The sequence below is a fragment of the Macrobrachium rosenbergii genome, chromosome 48 (assembly GCF_040412425.1).
Source record: "Macrobrachium rosenbergii isolate ZJJX-2024 chromosome 48, ASM4041242v1, whole genome shotgun sequence".
Taxonomy (NCBI): domain Eukaryota; kingdom Metazoa; phylum Arthropoda; class Malacostraca; order Decapoda; family Palaemonidae; genus Macrobrachium; species Macrobrachium rosenbergii.
The window spans coordinates 72,397,720-72,420,570 of record NC_089788.1 but is presented as its reverse complement, the minus strand read 5'-3'; the positions used below and the strand labels follow the sequence as shown (position 1 = coordinate 72,420,570).

Sequence of the window (22,851 nt, the reverse complement as noted above, 5' to 3'; positions counted from 1 at the left end):
TCCTTCGTGGATTTTATCTTTATATAAATTATATATATATATATATATATATATATATATATATATATATATATATATATATATATATATATATATATATATAAGTATATATATATATATAACAACATTTGTAAAAATGTAAAAAATCCATAAAGATATTAAAAATCATACATTTCTTTTAAACCGAATAATAAGTATAACGAAGAACAGAAAAAAAAGACACAAAAAATTCAACACAGCAACATAAAAAAAAAAAAATACTACTAAAAATCCACAACATCCCTAAACGGGAAGAGAAGGGGAGACTGAAACCCGTACAGGCGAAAGGAATAAAGAAACTGTCGAATAATAATAATCCGTCTTGGTCTCCCCCCCTCGCATCCGAGGCTGGAATGTTGGCCTACCAACTTTAAATCTCGGAAGTCGCCATCTGGTCCTCCTCCGCCATATCTAGGTCTCCTAATGGCCCTCACCCACTTCTTTTCGGGTCTCATTCTTTCATTAGGCGCCGTTCCGGGAATCGACTATCGTATGCATCTTCAAATCCGATCTAATAGTCATCCCCGCCCCCCTTCCCAAAATGTCTATTCATACGCCGTTCTTTGGAAGTGGTTGGTGGTGGCTTTTTTATTGCTTTATATAAAGCCTTCGGCTCCTCTCTCTCTCTCTCTCTCTCTCTCTCTCTCTCTCTCTCTCTCTCTCTCTCTCTCTCTCATTCGTAGGTTTTCCAAGGTTTCCCTCGATTTCTCAGTTTATTGTTGCTTTATAAAGCCTTTATAAAGCCCTCGATTTCTCAACTTATTATTGCTTTATAAAGCCTTCAACAATCTTCTTCTTTCTCTCGCTCTCTCTCTCTCTCTCATTCGTTTTTTCCTCTCATATTTCTCTCTCTCTCTCTCTCTCTCTCTCATTCGAAGGTTTTCCATTGTTTTCTTCGATTTCTCAATTTATTATTACTTTATAAAGTTTCCTCTCTCTCTTTCTCAATTTATTATTACTTTATAAAGCCTTCAACTCTCTCTCTCTCTCTCTCTCTCTCCATGGTTTTCTTCTCTTCTTTATCTTACTCTCTCTCTCTCTCTCTCTCTCTCTCTCTCTCTCTCTCTCGCTGGTTCTCCTCGATTTCTTCTCTTCTCGTTGCTGAGAAATCCAGTTCACTTAGGGTCGTATTTCATTTCATTTCCAATTGCTTCAATATTTTACAAGGTGATGAAAAATAGCTCAGACTTTTATATTTCTGCATGTCAGGAAAAAGTAAACAAAAGTGCGCAATTCATCTTTCATCTGTTTTCAGCTGCCACAAGCATCATCATCATCGTCATCACTTCATAAGAAGAAAGACCTTGAAACAAGAAGAAAAATCTCTAAATGGACAAGTAAAAAAATGAACCGAAGTTTTTTCGGCGCGATCGAGTTTTCTGTACAGCCGCTACAGCTTATAATCAAGGCCACCGAAAACAGATCTATCTTTCGGTGGTCTCGGGGTAATGCTGTATGAGCCGCGACCCATGAAACTCTCAGCCGGCTGTGGTGGCCTGTGTTGTTGCGTTGCCAGAAGCACGATTATAGTCAACTTTAACCTTAAATAAAATAAAAACTACTGAGGATACAGGGTTGCAATTTGGTATATTTGATGATAGGAGGGTAGATGATCAACATACCAATTTGCAGCCCTCTAGCCTCGGTAGTTTTTAAGATCTGAGGGCGGACAGAAAAATGTGCGGACAGCATAAAGTGCAGACGGACAAAGCCGGCACAATAGTTTTCTTTTACAGAAAAAAAAAGAAAGAACGAAAATCCTTCCAACTGGAAAAGCGTTTCCTTTCGACCAACCTCTCGCAAGCAATCATATCGACATCTATCTCCAACAGGAACACAAATCCTGCTAAGTATTTTCCAAAGGCCGCCTTATATTAAAGCGGGCGCGGATAGCTATTGGTTTTAGGGCCGGGTTATCGCAGACGGCTTTCAAAGCCTGTTCGCGCCAAGATTTAGTCGCTTGAAGTAGAAAAGCGAAACTTATTGGAATTCAATATATCGGATTCGTTATTTTGGGATTTTTGCGAGTAATTGATATCGCAAATCAGGGGAGAAAGAGAGAGAGAGAGAGAGAGAGAGAGAGAGAGAGGAAAAAAAAAAGACAAAAGAATCAAAGGCTGAGAATTCGAAATGGGAATCTGGAATTAATCATCTTGGATTTTCATGGAGGAGGTGTAGAACAATTCTCAGATCGAAAATAAAATATCAGAAAAAGGGAATTGAGACATTCCACATTTTTTTTATAGTTCCAGTGGTCATAGATTGGTCTTCATTGCTTACACCAAGACTGAAAACGTTCTGAGAAAAAAAATTAATAAATAGAATAAAATGATATAAAAATCTTAAACAGTAATAAAAAAATAAAATATTAAAAATATAAAAAAAAATGAAAAATAGAAAAATTAAAAAAATATTGAAAAACTGATATAAAAATAAAATCAACAGACACGAAAACAGCAAACTATGAAGACAAAACGTTGGTGTCAAAAGATGAAGAAAAATAATAAAATAAAAACAAAAATAAAAATTAAAGACACACTAAAAGAAAATTTAAGACACACCAAAAGAATATATAGAAAATGAAAACAACAAACTAAACCAAGAAAACGGTGTCAAAAAAAAAATGAAATAAAAAAATTACTCAAAAAATTATTAATAAAAAAATCTCTACAAAAATAAAATGAATAAAAAAAAAGAGATTAGAAAACGTCGGTGTCAAGTATTCTCACCTAAGGCAAATCCATCCTTCGTCCATTGAGCTTTCCCTTGTTGATTTTCGACTGCACAGCTCAGGAACACATCCTCCCCCTCCGCCACCTCCACGCTCTCTGGGGTGATACTGAACTTCTGAAATTCAGCGGCCCAGCCTGCAAATAAAAAATCAAGAATGTATTTTTCATGATTGCAAAGATGAAGCAGGAGATGGTATACAAATATTTATAAATGGTGTATAAAGATTTATAATGAAGTTCTGAAATTCAGCGGCCCACCCTGCAAATAAAAAAAAGAATGTATTTTTCATGGTATGAAAGATAAAGAAAGAGATGGTATACAAATATTTATAAATGGCATATAAAGATTTATAATGAGGTTCTGAAATTCAGCGGCCCAGCCTGGAAATACAAAAATGGGAATATAGTTTTCATCATTGCAAAGATAAAGCAAGAGATTGTACATAAATATTTATAAATGGTATATAGATATTTATAATGAACTTCTGAAATTCAGGGGCCCAGTCTGAAAATAAAAATTTCATAATTGCAAACATAAAGCAATAGATTGTACATATATATATTCATAAATGGTATATAGATATTTATAAAGAATTTGTGAAATTCAGCGACCTAGCCTGCAAATAATAAAAAAGAAGACTGTATTTTTCATGATTGCAAAGATAAAGCAAGTGATGGTATACAAATATTTATAAATGGTATATAAAGATTTATAATGAAGTTCTGAAATTCAGCGGTCCAGCCTGCAAATAAAAAAAGAAGAATGTATTTTTCATGATTGCAAAGATAAAGCAAGAGATTCTATATAAATATTTATAAACGGTATATAAATATTTATAATGAACTTCTGAAGTTAAGCGGCCTAGTCTGCAAATAAAAAAAAAGAAAAATTTATTTTTCATGATTGCAAAGATAAAGCAAGAGATGTTAAACAAATATTTATAAATGGCATATAAAGATTTATAATGAGGTTCTGAAATTCAGCGGCCCAGTCTGAAAATAAAAATTTCATGACTACAAAGAAAAGGCAAGAGATGATATACAAATATTTATAAATGGTATACAGATATGTATAATGAACTTCTGAAATTCAGTGGCCCAGCCTGAAAATAAAAATTAATTAATTTCATAAATGATCTGTGTGTATGTATGTATGTATGTACGTATGTATGTATGTATACATATATATATATACATACATACATACATACATATATATACGTACATATATATATCCAGATCTTTTTATACTTTTATTTTTTGCCATTTTATAATTTTTCTTATTTTTGACACCGACTTATCTCTTCCTAGTTTGTTATTTCCATTCTTATTAATTTTATCCCTACATAGATTTTTTAGTATTCCTGAATTTTTTTTTATTTTTATTTTTATGATTTTAATATTTTTTACTTTTTATTAATTTTTAAAATTATTTCTCTCTCTCTCTCTCTATATATATCTCTCTATAAATAAATATATATATAAATATATATATCTATATATATATATATATATATATATATATATATATATATATATATAAATATATAAATATATATATATATATATATATATATATATATATATATATATATATATATATATATATATGTGTGTGTGTGTGTGTGTGTGTGCACATGTAAAATTAAACTATGAAAAACATGAAACTATGCAAGGCCTTGGTACAACTGCCACAGCACAACCAACCGTTTGAGAACACTGGGCAAAAGGTTACCAAGAGCCAACTGGAAACTCAATGTAACACACGAGATGACCTAAAAAAAAAGCCATTAATAGCGAACACATATTCTCCAGGCAATTAAACAACATAATTAAAATGACGTGATGTTGGGCCCGACAAATTACTCCGGAACCACTTTACCAAAGAAATAAAAATTTATGACATACAATACTAAATTCCGTAAAAAAAAAAAAAAGGGTAAAAGCATATGTGCTAAACGAAAAACAAAAATTGCAGCCCAGCATCCAAGAACTGTTATTGACGCAACAAAAAACTCACTGGCAAATAAAAAAAAGATACAAAGGCCTTCAACTGCAGAGAGAGAGAGAGAGAGAGAGAGAGAGAGAGAGAGAGAGAGCGAGCGTTACAGCTCAGTGCTAGATAAAAGCTAATTATTTTGAAGTAAAAATGATTTCAGCAAAATTGTTTAGGCAGACGGAAAATAAATAGTTAGGTCCACAAAACGATTAATAACAGAATTACATGTCAAGAAAGCCTGGCAACTCATTACATCTATTTTAACGTCGAGTTATTACTCTCTCTCTCGTAAAGTTCATAAAACCCACTAAAAAATAATTGTTAGTGAAACAAAAAAATAATAAAGTTGAATAATTTTTAGAGAAACAACAAAAAATAATAAAGTTAAATAACTGTTAGAGAAACAAAAAAAAAAAAGTTAAGTAAATGTCAGAGAAACAAAAAAATAATAATGTTAAATGATTGTTAGAGAAACAGCAAAAAATAATAAAGTTAAATGACTGTTAGAAAAACAGCAAAAAATAATAAAGTTAAATGACTGTTAGAAAAACAGCAAAAAAAAAAATAATAATAAAGTTAAATGATTGTTAGAAAAACAACAAAAAAATAATAAAGTTAGGTCTCTGGAATGTCTGTGTCATGTTGATATATTTATGCTTATTAATATATAATTCAACGATTACAGAGAATGAGAGAAAACGAACGCAAATCTATTCTAGAAACAATGGAATGGAATATAGAGTTTAGGCCAAAGGCCAAGCACTGGGAACTATGAGGTCATTCAGCGCTGGAAATGACATTTCGAGTAAGTAGGTTAGAAAGGTGTAACAAGAGGAAAAATTCGCAGTAGCATCATGAAATAATTGTTATGAGAGGGTGGATAACAAGATGGAAGACAGATAATATGAATGGAGGTACGGTAAATGAAGTACTGACGGCACTATCCCCTACTGGTAATCAACAGCAAGGAAAGAAAAGTTGGTTAACTGAACTAAAACACTGGACACTTAACAAGAACAAACGCTCAGTCACTCCAGGGTTCCTGTAACAAAGAATTTCAAAACTGACTAAGACGTGACAGACCACGGCACTAAAACCTCGTGATTTTTGGACGTTACGGCGTCTGCTGCAAATTGCGGCCGGGAAATCACCATTTAAGAGGGGGTGAATGAAGAAACAGAACGGGATAGACACCACAATTACACACTTTACTGCGACGCTTACTGCTCCCGAAGGCCAAGTCTACCAACTCTGGGCGTGACCTAACATTCTCCATTAAGACGTTTTACGACTTCTTCGATCTTGAAACACCAAAACTTTATAATAATAAAAAGAGCACCGTGAACTTCGAAATGTTTTCTGGAATCACGCTAACAACCTGGTCTACTGATATTTGACATTTGTGCCATGACTAATTAGCCCGGGAATCAGAATCGGGATTTTTCAGTAGAATATAATTAAATCGAAACTGAATCATTCAAAGATGTTTAAATTCACGCCAACATAATTTACTGATTTTGGAAAATTAATCTCTACCTTCAAACATAACTAGTAAAGATCTCCTTACATTTCCAAAAAAAAAAGAACTTGAAAACATTTACACAGCACGATTATTATTTTACTGGGAAGATAATATATTTTAGATGGCAAACTGAAATAGTAAGCCAATAAAATAACAAATGTTACAGATCAACGTTAAAACAAGAGGATGAACTATATCCTAATTATGTGAAAACTGCTAAGAAAAGTATCGATACAAATTACATTACATTACAATACAGACATAACTGGGAAAACAATTACAGTGATAACAATAAAAATTCCATATAAAAACAGCAACCCATTACACAAATTGTTACCTAAGTAAATGACAAGTAAAATCACAAAACATACCAAACACAATCAAGTAAGGAAACGTATACGAGGACAGCTAAGCCTTTAACAGTAGCAGAAAGACAACCGCTAAACAAACATCATTGTTTGTTCTGGATTGTATGCCAGCATGGCCAGTGCTCCTTACGCAGCCAGGATGAAGAAAAACAAATTTTCAGCTGGACAATGGGGCTGGAGAAGAATAGGGTCTCATGAGACTATGGAAAGCATATAACTTAAATAATGTATAAAATGGTTTGGAGAATTAAGACAACCATTTCTTTTTCGTGAGGTCATACTTCAAATATGTTTTGTAATGGCAAACATATAACTTAAATAATGTATAAAATGGTTCGGAGAATTAAGACAACCATTTCTTTTTCGTGAGGTCATACTTCAAATATGTTTAGTAATGGCAAACATATAACTTAAATAATGTATAAAATGGTTTGGAGAATTAAGACAACCATTTCTTTTTCGTGAGGTCATACTTCAAATATGTTTTGTAATGGCAAACATATAACTTAAATAATGTATAAAATGGTTTGGAGAATTAAGACAACCATTTCTTTTTCATGAGGTCATACTTCAAATATTTTTTACTGATCTTGCATAAACAGTAGATATTTTTCCCTTTACTAGACATAAGAAAAAACATTTTTACTTTCAATTATGACTTCCAGAGCGCTGAAAATTCTTTTAGTCTAAACTAAGGGAACGACATTCTTACTTTCAATTATAACTCCAAGAAAAATGATAAATCATTCAAGTTCAGGAATTAAAAAATGGTTATGCCCAACTGCGTCAGAGCAGATGAACCATGCACCCAATCATTCATCAGCTGGAAATCAATTTATCACTCCTATTTCCCTTAGCACGGAAAGTGTATGAAAACGATTCTCAGATGACTAATAGAATAAATGACTGACAGAAATTCTATCTAGCCTGGAAAATAGCGTAAAATCTCCTTCAATTGTAATACACGTTAGTGGATAATGAACGCCAAGTACATCTCTTTTGGACATAAAATTTCAGACTGCTCAAAAACCACAAGGAAAAACCAGTTACACTCATAACAGCCGCCCCTTTACTCATCCTAACACAGCGGAGGGAGAAAACACACACATAAAAGGCGTGTTTTACCTAATAAAAAAAAGGGAACATATTTTCCCCTCGTGGTGAAATTGTTCTTAGGCAATTTTTTTCCCCTTCTCTGAGCCAAAATACTACAGCGAGTCCTTTTGCTCGCCGGGAAACAAAAATTCTGTTCTACGATTCGGGTATTCTGCGGGATATATATAAAAAACTGCAGAAAAGAGAGCATATATATACACACACACACACACAAGATCAGCAAAGAAACATACTTCCTTTCGCCGTTCTCGGGAGTGGCACTGAATACGAATATGTAATGACAAAGAGAGAGAGAGAGAGAGAGAGAGAGAGAGAGAGAGAGAGAGAGAGAGAGAGAGAGAGAGAGAGATAAATAACCAGCACCGAATTCACTTCACACCAGACCAGTCCCTCAAAATGAAAAATGAAAGTGAAAGAGAAACTGGATATTCAAATTGGGCATTTCCAAACAGTTACATTAACATAATCATCTTAACTGAAACCCCCTATGCTCAGCAGAGGAGAGAGAGAGAGAGAGAGAGAGAGAGAGAGAGAGAGAGAGAGAGAGAGAGAGAGAGAGAGAGAGAGAGAGAGAGAGAGAGAGAGAGAGAAGAGTTTAAGCATGAAAAGAAATTAGGGCCCAGAAAAGTGGAATATTTATGACTCTACAGACAAAGCCTACGAGAATAGGAAAAAGTGATGGAGGGGTGGGGGGCGGTTGGGGTACCATCCCTTTAGACAAAAAAACCGACTCTCACTTTTCCAGAATACTAGTTAATGATTTTTCTTGTTCCACTGTTAAGACCTAATGGCTCAAAAGAAAATAGAATGAACGAAAAAAAGGGCCTAACATCATTGGAGAGAGAGAGAGAGAGAGAGAGAGAGAGAGAGAGAGAGAGAGAGAGAGAGAGAGAGAGAGAGAGAGCTGTCTATCTGGATGATGGATGGTCAGATTAATTTAGAAATATATCAAATATTCTAGATTAAATACCACACGATCAATCCGATGGGTGACAAATCGCGCAGAAGAAAGACGTGATTGATTATAACGAGAAAACGTTCTATTCATTATCTGGGTATGCGCATGCGCCAACTGCAAGTTATAGGAGAACAATTGGCAGAACTGAATGAAGTTATACAACAGGAAAGGATGTCAAACCCTCCTGTCATTTCAAGTTACAGGAGAACAATTGGCAGAACCGAATAAAGTTATACAACAAGAAAGGATGTCAAACCCCCCTGTCATTTGAAGTTATAGGAGAACAATTGGCAGAACTGAATAAAGTTCTACAACAAGAAAGGATGTCAAACCCTCCTGTCATTTCAAGTGATAGGAGAACAATTGGCAGAACTGAATAAAGTTATACAACAGGAAAGGATGTCAAACCCTCCTGTCATTTGAAGTTATAGGAGAACAGTTGGCAGAACTGAATAAAGTTATACAACAAGAAAGGATGTCAAACCCTCCTGTCATTTGAAGTTATAGGAGAACAGGTGGCAGAGCTGAATAAAGTTATACAACAAGAAAGGATGTCAAACCCTCCTGTCATTTGAAGTTATAGGAGAACAATTGGCAGAACTGAATAAAGTTCTACAACAAGAAAGGATGTCAAACCCTCCTGTCATTTCAAGTGATAGGAGACCAATTGGCAGAACTGAATAAAGTTATACAACAAGAAAGGATGTCAAACCCTCCTGTCATTTGAAGTTATAGGAGAACAGTTGGCAGAACTGAATAAAGTTATACAACAAGAAAGGATGTCAAACCCCCCTGTCATTTGAAGTTATAGGAGAACAGTTGGCAGAACTGAATAAAGTTATACAACAAGAAAGGATGTCAAACCCTCCTGTCATTTCAAGTTACAGGAGAACAATTTGCAGAACTGAATAAAGTTCTACAACAAGAAAGGATGTCAAACCCTCCTGTCATTTCAAGTTACAGGAGAACAATTGGCAGAACTGAATAAAGTTCTACAACATGAAAGGATGTCAAACCCTCCTGTCATTTCAAGTTACAGGAGAACAATTGGCAGAACTGAATAAAGTTCTGCAACAAGAAAGGATAGCAAACCCTCCTGTCATTTCAAGTTACAGGAGAACAATTGGCAGAACTGAATAAAGTTCTACAACATAAAAGGATGTCAAACCCTCCTGTCATTTCAAGTTACAGGAGAACAATTGGCAGAACTGAATAAAGTTCTGCAACAAGAAAGGATGTCAAACCCTCCTGTCATTTCAAGTTACAGGAGAACAATTGGCAGAACTGAATAAAGTTCTACAACAGGAAAGGATGTCAAACCCTCCTGTCATTTCAAGTTACAGGAGAACAATTGGCAGAACTGAATAAAGTTCTGCAACAAGAAAGAATAGCAAACCCTCCTGTCATTTCAAGTTACAGGAGAACAATTGGCAGAACTGAATAAAGTTCTACAACATAAAAGGATGTCAAACCCTCCTTTCATTTCAAGTTACAGGAGAACAATTGGCAGAAGTGAATAAAGTTCTAGAACAGGAAAGGACATCAAACTTCCCTGTCATTTCATGAGTAACGTTCAGACGGACAGACAAAATCATAAAGTGCTGCTTTAAGGATCGCCCTTTTATTTTCATGGGGCATATGAAGCCTTCAACCTTTTCGAACACAAGTCTAAGGCCCGACTTTCTGAGTTTTTGTCTCAAGACAGCTCTCTAGACGATGCTCGTTAACGCTTCCTGTACAGCTTCCTTGCCTCATCTTGCTACAAGGTATACAGTCAGATTAAAAGCCTGAACACACTTGGAGATACATTGAACACTTGTAAAAGTCATTCTGAGCTCCCATCATTTCTCACTGTTTTTAAACCAGTGGTTGTTAACCAGGGGGTGCTCGCACCCCCTAGGGGGTTCCTAATGCCTATGAATAATTAGAGCAAAATATATTTTTATATAAGCATGTTATTTTTTTCTGCAAGAAATAAAATAAAATAAATAAATAATAATAAAAATAATAATAATAATAATAATAATAATAATAATCATAATAATAATAATAATATTATTATAATTATTATTATTATTATTACTGTTGGTGTTGTTTATTTCAGCAATTCAGGGGGTGCGAGAACTGACTGCTGATTTGAAAGGGGTGCATACATTGAAAAAGGTTAAGAACCACTGCTTTAAACTAAGACTGCTTCCGTTTCTCAGCACTCACTGTCTCATTATTATCTTGTTTTGTAGTTCAGCATTTATTCAGGACGAAAACCTTACAGGCCTTTCTTTTAAGCTTACTTAGTTCCTAAATTCATGGTCCTCCTGGTTCCTATTTTGCATACACTGCGCTTATTTGCATATACGGACAAATGAATGCGCGTGAACAAGTATAAGGAATGTTAAAGAACATGCCTGCTGCTGTATTCGAATAAGGCTTTAAATTAACATTCTATTCTGCTGAACAAAATGGTAAGACACAATTTTGCACGTGAATGCGTTCTGTTTTACAATTGTCTTTGAAAGTGCAACACCCAAAAGATATGAACATATATTCTTCACTTAAAAAATCTGGATTACCAACACTTGCCTAAGGAATAAAATTTATCATCTTAGACTCTTGTAGTTCAGAAAGCATCCTTTTTTTCATTTTCTTTATTTCTCTTCTTTCTGTATTTTCCTTTACTTCCTCTTACTTCTTCCTAACTAACACCATATTCTTTAGAAGCTTGAAAACCAAGTCAATGGCCCCTTTGGGCTTGTTCCATAATCACGTTTCATCTTCTGAATATAATAATAATAATAATAATAATAATAATAATAATAATAATAATAATAATAATAATAATAATTCTGTCACTCATATCTTTTAATGTCACAACTGCTACCTTTTAGTTTTCTGAAAAGAAAACTATTGTGCCGGCTTTGTCTATCCGTCCGCATTTTTTGTGTCCGCCCTCAGATCTTAAAAACTACTGGGACTAGAGGGCTGCAAAGTGGGATGTTGATAATCCACCCTCCAATCATTAAACATACCAAATTGCAGCCCTCTAACCTCAGCGGTTTTTATTTTATCTAAGGTTAAAGTTAGCCATAATCGTGCCTCTGGCAACGATACAGGTCAGGCCACCACCGGCCCGTGGTTAAAGTTTCATGGGTCACGGCTCATACAGCATTATACAGAGACCACCGAAAGATAGGTCATTTTCGGTGGCCTTGATTATACGCTGTAGCGGCCGTACAGAAAACTCGACTGCGCCGAAGAAACTCCGGCGCATTTTTTACTCGTTTCTCTCGGCAAACCATTTAAAGAAGCTCCCGCGAGAAGCTCCTTTTAAATCCAATAATAAGGAAACTTTTTCCATTCTTGCATGGGACTCCGAAAGAAAAACAAGATCCTGACTTAAGGATACTTCCGCCTCGGAGGTATCCTTTGATCCTCTTTCCAGGGGCTTTCTGCTTTGTTTCGGGTCCTTGGCGTGGCATTGCGTTCGCTCAGGACGAAGAGCAGATCACTCTCAAGACTTACTATAAGCCATTTCCTCAATTTCGAAGTTCGAATCTGCGCTTCGAGTGAGAAAATGCTAATACTACTCCTTATTGTCCTTATAAAATTCTCATAGTGGATTTAAGCATAATGTTTATAAAAGTTATATTTCTGGTTAATTTACGCACATACTTAACTTAGGTAAATTCGGAAATATGTAGTCAACCATTCCAGTGATTAGGCGTCGCAAAGACTTTAAGTCATTATTCAGAAAGGGCAACACGTACATGAAACTGGTAGCCTATAAGTTGTAAAGTAATTCACGCGAGGATAAAAAATTGTTTTAATTCTGAGACATTCTTATCCAGCAATAAGCTTGATAACTCCGTGACGTGAATCTTCATCTGCAATACAAATGACAATCTGTACTTATCAAAGCCAAGTTCACTGACCTCGAACTCCTGAATCATGGATTGAGCGCCATATGAAAAAACTTACACATCAGTAAATCTTCATCTGAAATATAAATGAAAATCTGCGTTTAACAAAGGCAAGTTCACCCCGAACTACAAAATCATGGATTGAACTCAATATATAAATAAAAGTTCCACATCAGTAAATCTCCATCTATCTAAACCAATAAAAATGAAAATCTGCATTTAACAAAGGCAAGTTCATCCTCGAACTACTGAATCGTGGATTGAACTCCACATAAAAAAAAAAAAAAAAAAAAAAATTCCACATCAGTCGCGTGACTACTAACTTTAAGGCAGGGCTACTTCATACATCTTTCTTTGCCTACCCTGGCCGCTGATGACTCCATAACACGTATAAGGCAGAGGGCAAACATTCTGATCAATAGCAGATGTCTATAGTAGGTGTAGTGCTGACGTTTGTTGACTGAGTCTAAGGTTAGGAAGGGATTCAAAATAACTCATAATTGGTTATGATATATAAATATATAATGGCCTACAGGAAGGTGTTGAAATAAGAGATAATTGTGATTAACAGATCATTCCTTGAAATGTAAGAGACAAGATATTAAAAGAATGTCTGGTACAAAAGGGATTCATCTCTCAGATAACCTGATTCCTCATCTATCACAGAATGGCTGAGATGTGTTATGCATCCCGTAATACCAACGTCATAACTATCCTTACCTTATTTACACTTAAAAATCAATGTTTCACTTTCCACGCACCTCAAGTTCCTCTACGAAGAATCCGTGCCTTACAAAGCGACGCTGTATTAGAATGAACAAAACGGAAAATAACACCAAAACCACTTGAACTGCCATCCTGTTGTTGATGGAACAAAAACAAAAGAAATGGAAGAATCCTGTAAATTCCCTCTTGCCAGAAATCACCCGAAGAGCCCTCAAGAGGAAATTAGTGAAAACGAGTAAAAAACGCGACGAAGTTTCTTCGGCGCAATCGAGGTTTCTTTACAGCGGCTACAGCGTATAATCAAGGCCACCGGAAATTGGTCTGTCTTTAGGTGGTCTCGGTATGATGCTGTATGAGCCGCCGCCCATGAAATTTTAACCACGGCCCGGTTGTAGCTTATCCTATATCGCTGCCATAAGCACGATTGTGGCCAACTTTAACCTTAAATAAAATAAAAGCTACTGAGTCTAGAGGGCAGCGATTTACTATGTTTAATTATTGGAGGGTGGATGATCAACATACCAGTTTGCAGCCATCTAGCCTCAATAGTTTTTAAGATCTGAGTGCGGACAGAAAAAGTGCGGACGGACAGACGAAGCCGTCATAATATTTTATTTTACAGAAAACTAAAAATTCTCTTTGTATTTTAATAGTTTACTTACATTTTTATCTATTTATTTATTAATTTGTTTTTTTTAATAACCGTTCCCTTCTTTTTGTTTCCCGCTAACTATTCTAAGTGTAACTTTTGACTCGCATCTAACTTTTGAGAAACATCTAATGAAAGTTTCAGCAAATGCCGCACGAAAGTTAGGTATCGTTCGTAAGGCCTCATATATTTATAACAGTGATAAAATCAATGCAACCTGTTTTAGGTCGTTTGTGCTTCCTTTACTAGAATACCGTTCTCCGGTGTGGATGTCCGCTTCTGCCAGAGATTTATCTCTTTTAGATAAAGTGGTTCGTGATGGTAGGTTTCTGTTTCCTAGTTTAGCAGTTATGACTTGGACCATCGACGGATGGTCTCTTGTCTCACTTTTTCATAAGTTGTTTCAACAGAGATCCTTCACATCACAATTGATCCCTGACCCCCTTTACCTGCCGAGAGCAACAGATTCACTGAACAGCAGCACCAATGTGCAGTAAATGTGCCTCGCTGTCGAACTTCTCAGTTCCAGAGGTCCTTTATTCCTCCTCACACCGTTGGACTGCGGAACAGCCACCCAAAGGACGTCCTGCAATTGGAACTTCAGAAGTTCAAGCGAAGATGCAATGCATTCCTACCCTAATGCCATTCTCCTTGCATTTTAATACATTTTTATCTACTTATTAACTTATTCATTTATTTTTTTCTTTCTCAATAACTGGAACCTCTTCTTCCTAATGAAGACCATCTTCTTTGGAAACTCGGATTTCAAGTCAATGGCCCCTTTTTTTGGGTTTGTTCCTTATGAAAAGGTTTCATCTTCTTGTACATCGATATTTGTACATCAGTACCGTCTGTTACATTTTTCTAATGAACACCATATTCTTTGGAAGGTTGAGTTTCAAGTCAATGGCCCCTGTGGGCGTGTTCCAAATGAATAGAGTTCATCTTCTAAAAAATAATAATAATAATAATAATAATAATAATAATAATAATAATAATAATAATAATAATAATAATAATAATAATAATAATAATAATAATTTACCCGAAGTTTTATTGTGGCAAGCGGTACACTGATCATGAATCTAGATTAATCCCGAATTCCATTAATTATGTTGGTGCTTATGAATAATCTAATATCCGGTGCGCACTTTGAGATAAGTCATGATAAAGACTGGGTGTTCAGAATACAGAACAAAACATTTCATAATTGTTCAAAAGCTTCTCATTATACCTACGTCTTATAAAAGTAAATCAATATCCGTTATCATGACAAGAATAACAAAGCCAATGCTATAACAATTATCACCATGTTAATGTCAGCATATAAATAAATAAATAAATAAATAAATAAATATATATATATATATATATATATATATATATATATATATATATATATATATATATATATATATATATACATAGATATATATATATATATATATATATATATATATATATATATATATATATATATATATATATATATATATATATATATATATATAAATCAACAGAGCAAGCAACCATCATCAAACTATACTGAAAACACATCAAAACGACACTCAGCAAAAACAATAATCCATGAAAGTAATTTGCGAAATGGATACCATTACATACTCAGAATATAACATTCGAGAAAGTCCTCTCTAAGGCACAGAGCACTGTCTTCAATGCAGATACTCTTCAATTTGCCAGGAGTAGTTCACGGAAAAAGCGTAGAGGAAACGTCAAGGAGGGATATTGCCAAGAGTTCAACACGATAACCCAACTCCCTTTACATAACAAGAGAAAGGTCACGTCCCTTGGCATCAGAAGGGAAATGTCCTTCATGATAATCATTCGAAGGTGACAGTGTGTCTCGAAGCTCTTATTAATTTGTAAGGTTTTAGTAATCAGTTATGGAAAATGAAAGCTAAAAGATACTATAAAAGTACGTACATAAAACATACGTACGTGTATGAATATATACATGTGTATATAAATATTTATTTATTGATTTATTAAAATATTTATATATATATATATATATATATATATATATATATATATATATATAAAGAGAGAGAGAGAGAGAGAGAGAGAGAGAGAGAGAGAGAGAGAGAGAGAGAGAGATAAATTTACGTAGTTGATTTGATCTGGTTTATGATACCAAACTTGCAAGTTTTACTGTTAAGTGTCTCACCTTATAACTGAAAATGCAAGCAATGCTGACTGTGCTATTTTTTTTTTAATATAACTAGTAAAAAAAAAACTCCGATTTATCTTCAGAACAACGTATCAGATTGCAAACACTTCCAACAAGACAACCTAAAGCCTCCATTGTTTTCGGTGACAAATACTGAACCGCTACAGGTACCTTTTAGTTGAACATAAAACTCCAAGCACATAAGTATCATAATTTGCAAGACGCGAAAAGGACTGGCTGTTGAACAATGAAAGTCATCTTGGCTTGAAACGGCTACAAATCTACGAGAATTTTTCACGGGAGGGTGAGCAGTGCATTGTAAGAATTTGCCTTAAATCTGATCTCTCTAAAATCTTCAAATCCAACAGTTTTATTAATCAGTTAACCACTGTGGCCATTCACAATGAAATCTTGTGACAGCTTACGATTCTAATCTCAATTTTAGCTTTTAGCGTATTTTTAGAAAAAAATTGAAAGCTAAACGGAGATTACTACAATCTTACATATGTGCACATTAGCTTCAAAGTTACTGTAAAGTTTCAAACAAGGTAAGTTGTCCCCAGTGCTCAAAGTGAATATCTGCTTATGGCGTGCACTTACAAGAACCTTTTTGTCTACAGCCATACAAAAATCCTTAGTAACTACAAATCCAGCCTTCTTAATCTCCAACTGAGATAGCCTCTTTCCTTCGACCTTTATTTCCTAGCAAAGCTTTTTATCAGTGATCGCAATACCCCAAATTCTACAACTAAGCTCCTTCGTAATCCTACGCAGTACCCTTTTTACGGTTCATGCGTCCTTGAGCTACGGCAAAAGAACATGCTTAGATTGAATTACATGGCCTCCACTTTCAAGCTCAATGCCTTCAGCCATTTGTTGTCATTTCTTTATCCTTCAAATCTACAGTTTTATACAACTGAAAAAATCCCAAAGAAAGGTGACTTCTTTGCACAGTGCAATGCAAGATCCAATGGGGTCCTTTCTTATATCTCTGATGTCTGGAGAATACCATTTACCAGTTCAATGTTTGCTCTTAATGACACATCCGCTCCCCTTCTAATTTCCAGTCGTGTTCCTCAGGGTTCTTTCTTATCATATACTTTCTTTATCGCGTAATAAGTGGTTTCCTTCAATTTACTTCTCTTTACTATGATATATCCATTTCCAGATGATTAACATTACTTATTTGCCTACCAGGCATCCTTTGGTCTCAGAATATATATCTGGAATTGAGCTACCTTTATTTATCAACTGGGATTTTCTGCTGATAGCAGAACAAGGAATTTGCAATTTAGTCCGTTTCTAGGCATTCATTCCATCTCATTCTTCTCTTTTATGGACGTAATGTAATGCAAACTCCTACCTCTTTCAACATCTCAAGTGTGAAACTTGTTTTATATGTGTCCTGGATTTATTGCCTAAATCGAAATGCCGTGCCTATATCTGGACAAATGAAGTTTAGTTTCTGTTTTCAGTTATTCCCTTCATCCTAATTAGTAATGTTGAATACTGGTCTTATACTTGTCTCATCCATCTCTTAGTCATTACTCTCATAATTGGAATGCTTTTTTTTTAACCTCCTTGACAGGATTGAATGAACCAACACTTCATTATTCTCTCTCTCTCTCTCTCTCTCTCTCTCTCTCTCTCTCTCTCTCTCTCTCTCTCTTTTTTATCCCCCTTGACAGGATTGAATGAACCAACTCTTCATTATTCTCTCTCTCTCTCTCTCTCTCTCTTTTATCCTCCCTGACAGGATTGAATGAACCAACTCTTCATTATTCTCTCTCTCTCTCTTTTATCCTCCCTGACAGGATTGAATGAACCAACTCTTCATTATTCTCTCTCTCTCTCTCTCTCTCTCTCTCTCTCTCTCTCTCTCTCTCTCTCTCTCTCTCTCTCTCTCTCCCTTTGATCCAACCCTGACAGGATTGAATGAACCAACTCTTCATTATTTCTCCCCTCTCTCTCTCTCTCTCATTTTTTATCCTCCTTGACAGGACTGCATTAACCAATTCTTCATTATTCGCTCTCTCTCTCTTTCTCTCTCTCATTTTTTATCCTCCCTGGCAGGATTGAATGAACCAACTCTTCATTATTTTCTCCAACTCTCTCTCTCTCTCTCTCTCTCTCTCTCTCTCTCTCTCTCTCTCTCTCTCTCTCTCCAGATCACTATTTCAGCGTAGTGAACGAGAAACGCCGTCCTCATCTCTGGTGACTCTGTAACCACTCTCGGGCCACCACAAGTATTCAGCGGAGATTGGAAATCAACCCTCCTATTGCTTGCTTGGTGACTGACTGGTTCTCTCACTCCCATCTCATATTCTAGAATTCTTTATTATTCTGTTCTCTCTGAGTCCTACAAATAACCTAATTCCTTCCTTCTGGATTAGTACCCTGGTATCTCATTAATTTCCTTGAGATTAGGTCCCACCGCTCTACTAGTTTCTTGTTTCTTCTGGGACTTGGGCCCACTCTTCCTTCAGGATTAGGCCCGACTGGTACCTCAATTTTATCTAGGATTAGGCTCCACTGGTCTAAGGCTTCCTGAGGGATTAGGGGCCCCCTTTTTTACTCTCATTCATTTCATTTTTCCTTCCTTCAGTTAGGGTTAGATAAGGGTATTTGAGCTGTTATATAAATAAGATAACCAAACCGAGTTCAATTTGATCAAATGACCTGCGATATTATGTCATATTTGCCTTGGTAAAGATTCAAAGTAATATTCTCCAATCTGCAACTTGGACACAGTGTACCTTTCCAAGTATTCAGAGGGGTAGTTTGTCTTACTAGACATCTGAGAATATGGCAGGTAAGTCAATTAAATTTAGTTTTCAGGTTAAGGTAAACGGAAATCGTTATCAGTATCAATTCATCGCTAGAATTTCATATTTTTTTCTTGTTAGTGCTACTAAACTCTCTCAGTTTTTAGTGGAATATATATATATATATATATATATATATATATATATATATATATATATATATATATATATATATATATATATATATATATATATATATATATATATATATATATATATATATATATATATATATATATATATATATATGTATGTATGTATATATACACACATATATATATATATTTTTATACACCGTGATTTATATACAATATATATGTCGTTTATATCAAATATATATATCTCCGATGGAGAATTATCACCGAAAGGAATTTATATAAGTGATAAATGAATATATATATACTCCAGTGGACGTTACCACCGCGCGGTATATATATATATATATATATATATATAAATATATATCGGAGATATATATATATATATATATATATATATATATATATATATATATATATATATATGTATATATATATATATATATATATATATATATATATATATATATATATATATATATATATATATATATATATATATATATATATTCCCTAGCATTACTGTACACAAAAATCTGCTTTTCTGCATAACAGCAAAGTACTAGATTCATCCAGATGATTGAAATCTTTTCCCGAGAAACCTCACACGAGTAAGACTTGATTCAGGTTATTCTGTCATATGAAAGTTTAACAAAGATTTCCGAACATATAACTGTAACCTCTTCCCAAACCATTCGGGTAATAGAAACAGCTTTATCAAAACACCCTAGATTCTTCATAAGCTTAGAGCACAATAACACCTAATTGTTTTGTTTACAGTAAAGAAAATCATCTTCTAACGAATTACAAAGAACAGACAGCACGACAGAGATGGGATTGATCGCTGTATCTTTCAACAGGACGAGAGTAATGAATTACGATGAATCTGATCGGCTTCAACCATAATTCATGACAACGTTGTGAGTTCAAGTGTGATAAAAAGTATTTGTTGAATGCCTCTGCATTCGCTATAAACAATCACTGCTGTAAAAGGTTTGTAATTTAAATCCTTTCATAAATCCCCGAGAATTACACTTTTACTTTTCTTTCTCCCCCTCATAACTGCTTCATAAAGAGATCACAGGAAAAAGTTAACTTTTACAGAGTTTTTTTTAATTCTGTATATTTCAGGGAGTCGGACAGAGTAAAGCACCATAATGAAAATTAAGGAAATGTATGAAAAATGCGATAAAAGAAGTGTTAATGGACTAACTCCTTAGGGGTTGACAAACAATTCCTTTCATCACGGAGGGGTCAAAGACTTACGTGATGAAAGATTAAATGTTTATATCCCACCTGAACTTTTTCCCAGAAAGCTTAGGGTGCAAAACTGCTGATACTTCCTATTTGTTCTTTATGGTGGAAAATATATTAAAATTAAGGAACATTGAGATAATAGGGGGAATATTTCAATACGCACTAAGATCATTTATTTTAAATACAGTACACTCTTCTTTTCCTGCTGTTATGTTTGACTTAGTTTGATGGATGTCTATAAATACTCTTCAGGATCAAGGTTTGGAAGAAGTATTTTAATATTGTGATGAGCAACAACTATGCTTACAAATCTGATACCAATGAAGTGACGACACTGCCGCTGTGATTTAAAATAAAGGCAAACAATCTCATAAAAGGAGACACGAAAAAGACGAGATAATAGTAAAATGCGAGGAGATGAGATGTTCATTTACTACTTACTCGCCAAAATAAGTAATGTTATAGAAATTAAACTAGTAAAAAAATGCACCGAAATTTCTTCGACGTAATCGACTTTTCTGTACATCGTATAATCAACGGCCACCAAAATAGATCTATCTTTCAGTGGTCTCGGTATAATTCAGTATGAGCAGCGGCCCATGAAACTTTAACCACGGCATGGTGGTGGCCTATATCGTTGCCAGACGCACGATTATGGCTAGATTTAACCTTAAATAAGATAAAAACTACTGAGACTAGAGGGCTGCAATTTGGTATGTTTGATGATTGGGGGGTGGATGATCAACATACCAATTTGCAGCCCTCTAGCCTCAGTAGTTTTTAAGGTTTGAGGGCGGACAGAAAAAGTGCGGACTAGAAAAGTGCGGACGGACAGACAAAGCTAGCACAATAGTTTTCTGTTCAGAAAACTAAAAAGGAAATCCATGTAAAATATACAGGGCAGATGAAAAATGAAAAGTTTATTATCTTAAAATTACAGATGCATGCTTCAAGTTCATGAACAATGAAACAAGAGGAAGAAAATAAAAATAGCGCGCGCACTTAACAGACGACAATCAAAGGCATAACAACAAATTATCGGTGCAAAATCAAACACTGAGAAATATTTCAAGGAATATACAAAAGCGGAATCGAGTTCCATCTAGAACTGGAGAAGGGCGATCGCATCTTTAATTACTCTGGAAAATATTTTTAATATTTTCCCGCTCGCGCCAAAAATGTACACGTATCCAGATCTTTCCAAATAAACAAGAGGCGGTCGTTCGAAAAAAGTCTGTGGTGAAGACATTTTGGTGTTTTGGTTTCCTGAAAAGAAAACTGTGCCAGTTTTGTCTGTCCGTCCGCACTTTTTCTGTCCGCCCTCAGATCTCAAAAACTACTGAGGCTAGAGGGCTGCAAATTGGTATGTTGATCATCCACCTTTCAATCATCAAACGTACCAAATTGCAGCCCTCGAGCCTCAGCAGTTTTTATTTTATTTAAGGTTAAAGTTGGCCACACTCGTGCGTCTGGCAACGATATAGGCCAGGCCACCACCGGGCCGTGGTTAAAGTTTCATGGGCCACGGCTCATGCAGCATTATACCGAGACCATCGAAAGGTAGAACTGTTTTCGGTGCCCTTGAATATACGATTTATAGAAAACGTTATTTTTAATTTCTTTTGACATTCTACACCTAAGAATCCTTTCCTGTTTGACTGCAATGCCTTTCCCTATCTTAATGACATTCACAATTCTTGAAAAAAAGACAGAAAAAATATGTGAAGATACTTCGGTTCTTTTTTACTATTTCTTAAATTCTCTTGTCATTTCACAACTAAGAATTCCATCATGTTTCACAATAATGCCTTTGGAGATAAGGAAATGCATTTCCTTATCTCAATGATAATCACAGTTCGTTAAAAAAGTAAAATAAGGTGAAGATGTTTTGGTGCTTTTTGCTAATTATTCTTAATTTCTCTCGACATTTTATATTTAAGAATTCCTCCAATGTTTCACTGTAATGCCTTATTCTATCTTAATAACAGTGACAATTCTTAAAAAAATGCGAAGATATTTTAGTGCATTTACTAATTAAGTTCAATTTCTCTTGACCTTCTATAGCTAAGAATATTTACAATGTTTCAAAGTAATGCCTTACCCTATCTGAATGGTATTCACAAGTCCTAAAAAATAAATGAAAAAAAGGGAAATTTGCTTGAAACATTACAAGGTATCCCTGTCATGTGAAACAAGATATTTGGAAAATATGACCTCGGCAAAGCGCCGGGAGTGAAGAATCCAAACACACACATATATGTTAGGTGCTATATTTTTTATTCCGTGGTAATTCCCTGTGTGCAACAATCTGTACTGAATTTTCATGTCACAAAGCGCAACTGACGTCCTGGTGGTTCGGTAACAAATTGCACTAACGACACGACGGAAAAAAAAAAAAAAAATAGAGAACAAAAATGTTCGGGGCCGGATCGGCAAGAGCATTCTTTCATGTAA

General features: G+C 34.8%; 1 protein-coding gene across 1 annotated transcript in view; it reads right to left on the bottom strand.

The window, feature by feature from the left end:
* LOC136831526 (nephrin-like) overlaps nt 1–22,851 on the bottom strand; it is a 509,843-nt gene that overhangs the window by 230,711 nt on the left and 256,281 nt on the right. The window contains exon 3 of the mRNA XM_067092095.1: nt 2,769–2,906. Within this exon, the coding sequence (XP_066948196.1) occupies nt 2,769–2,906 (138 nt within the window). The remainder of the gene's footprint in view (nt 1–2,768; nt 2,907–22,851) is intronic.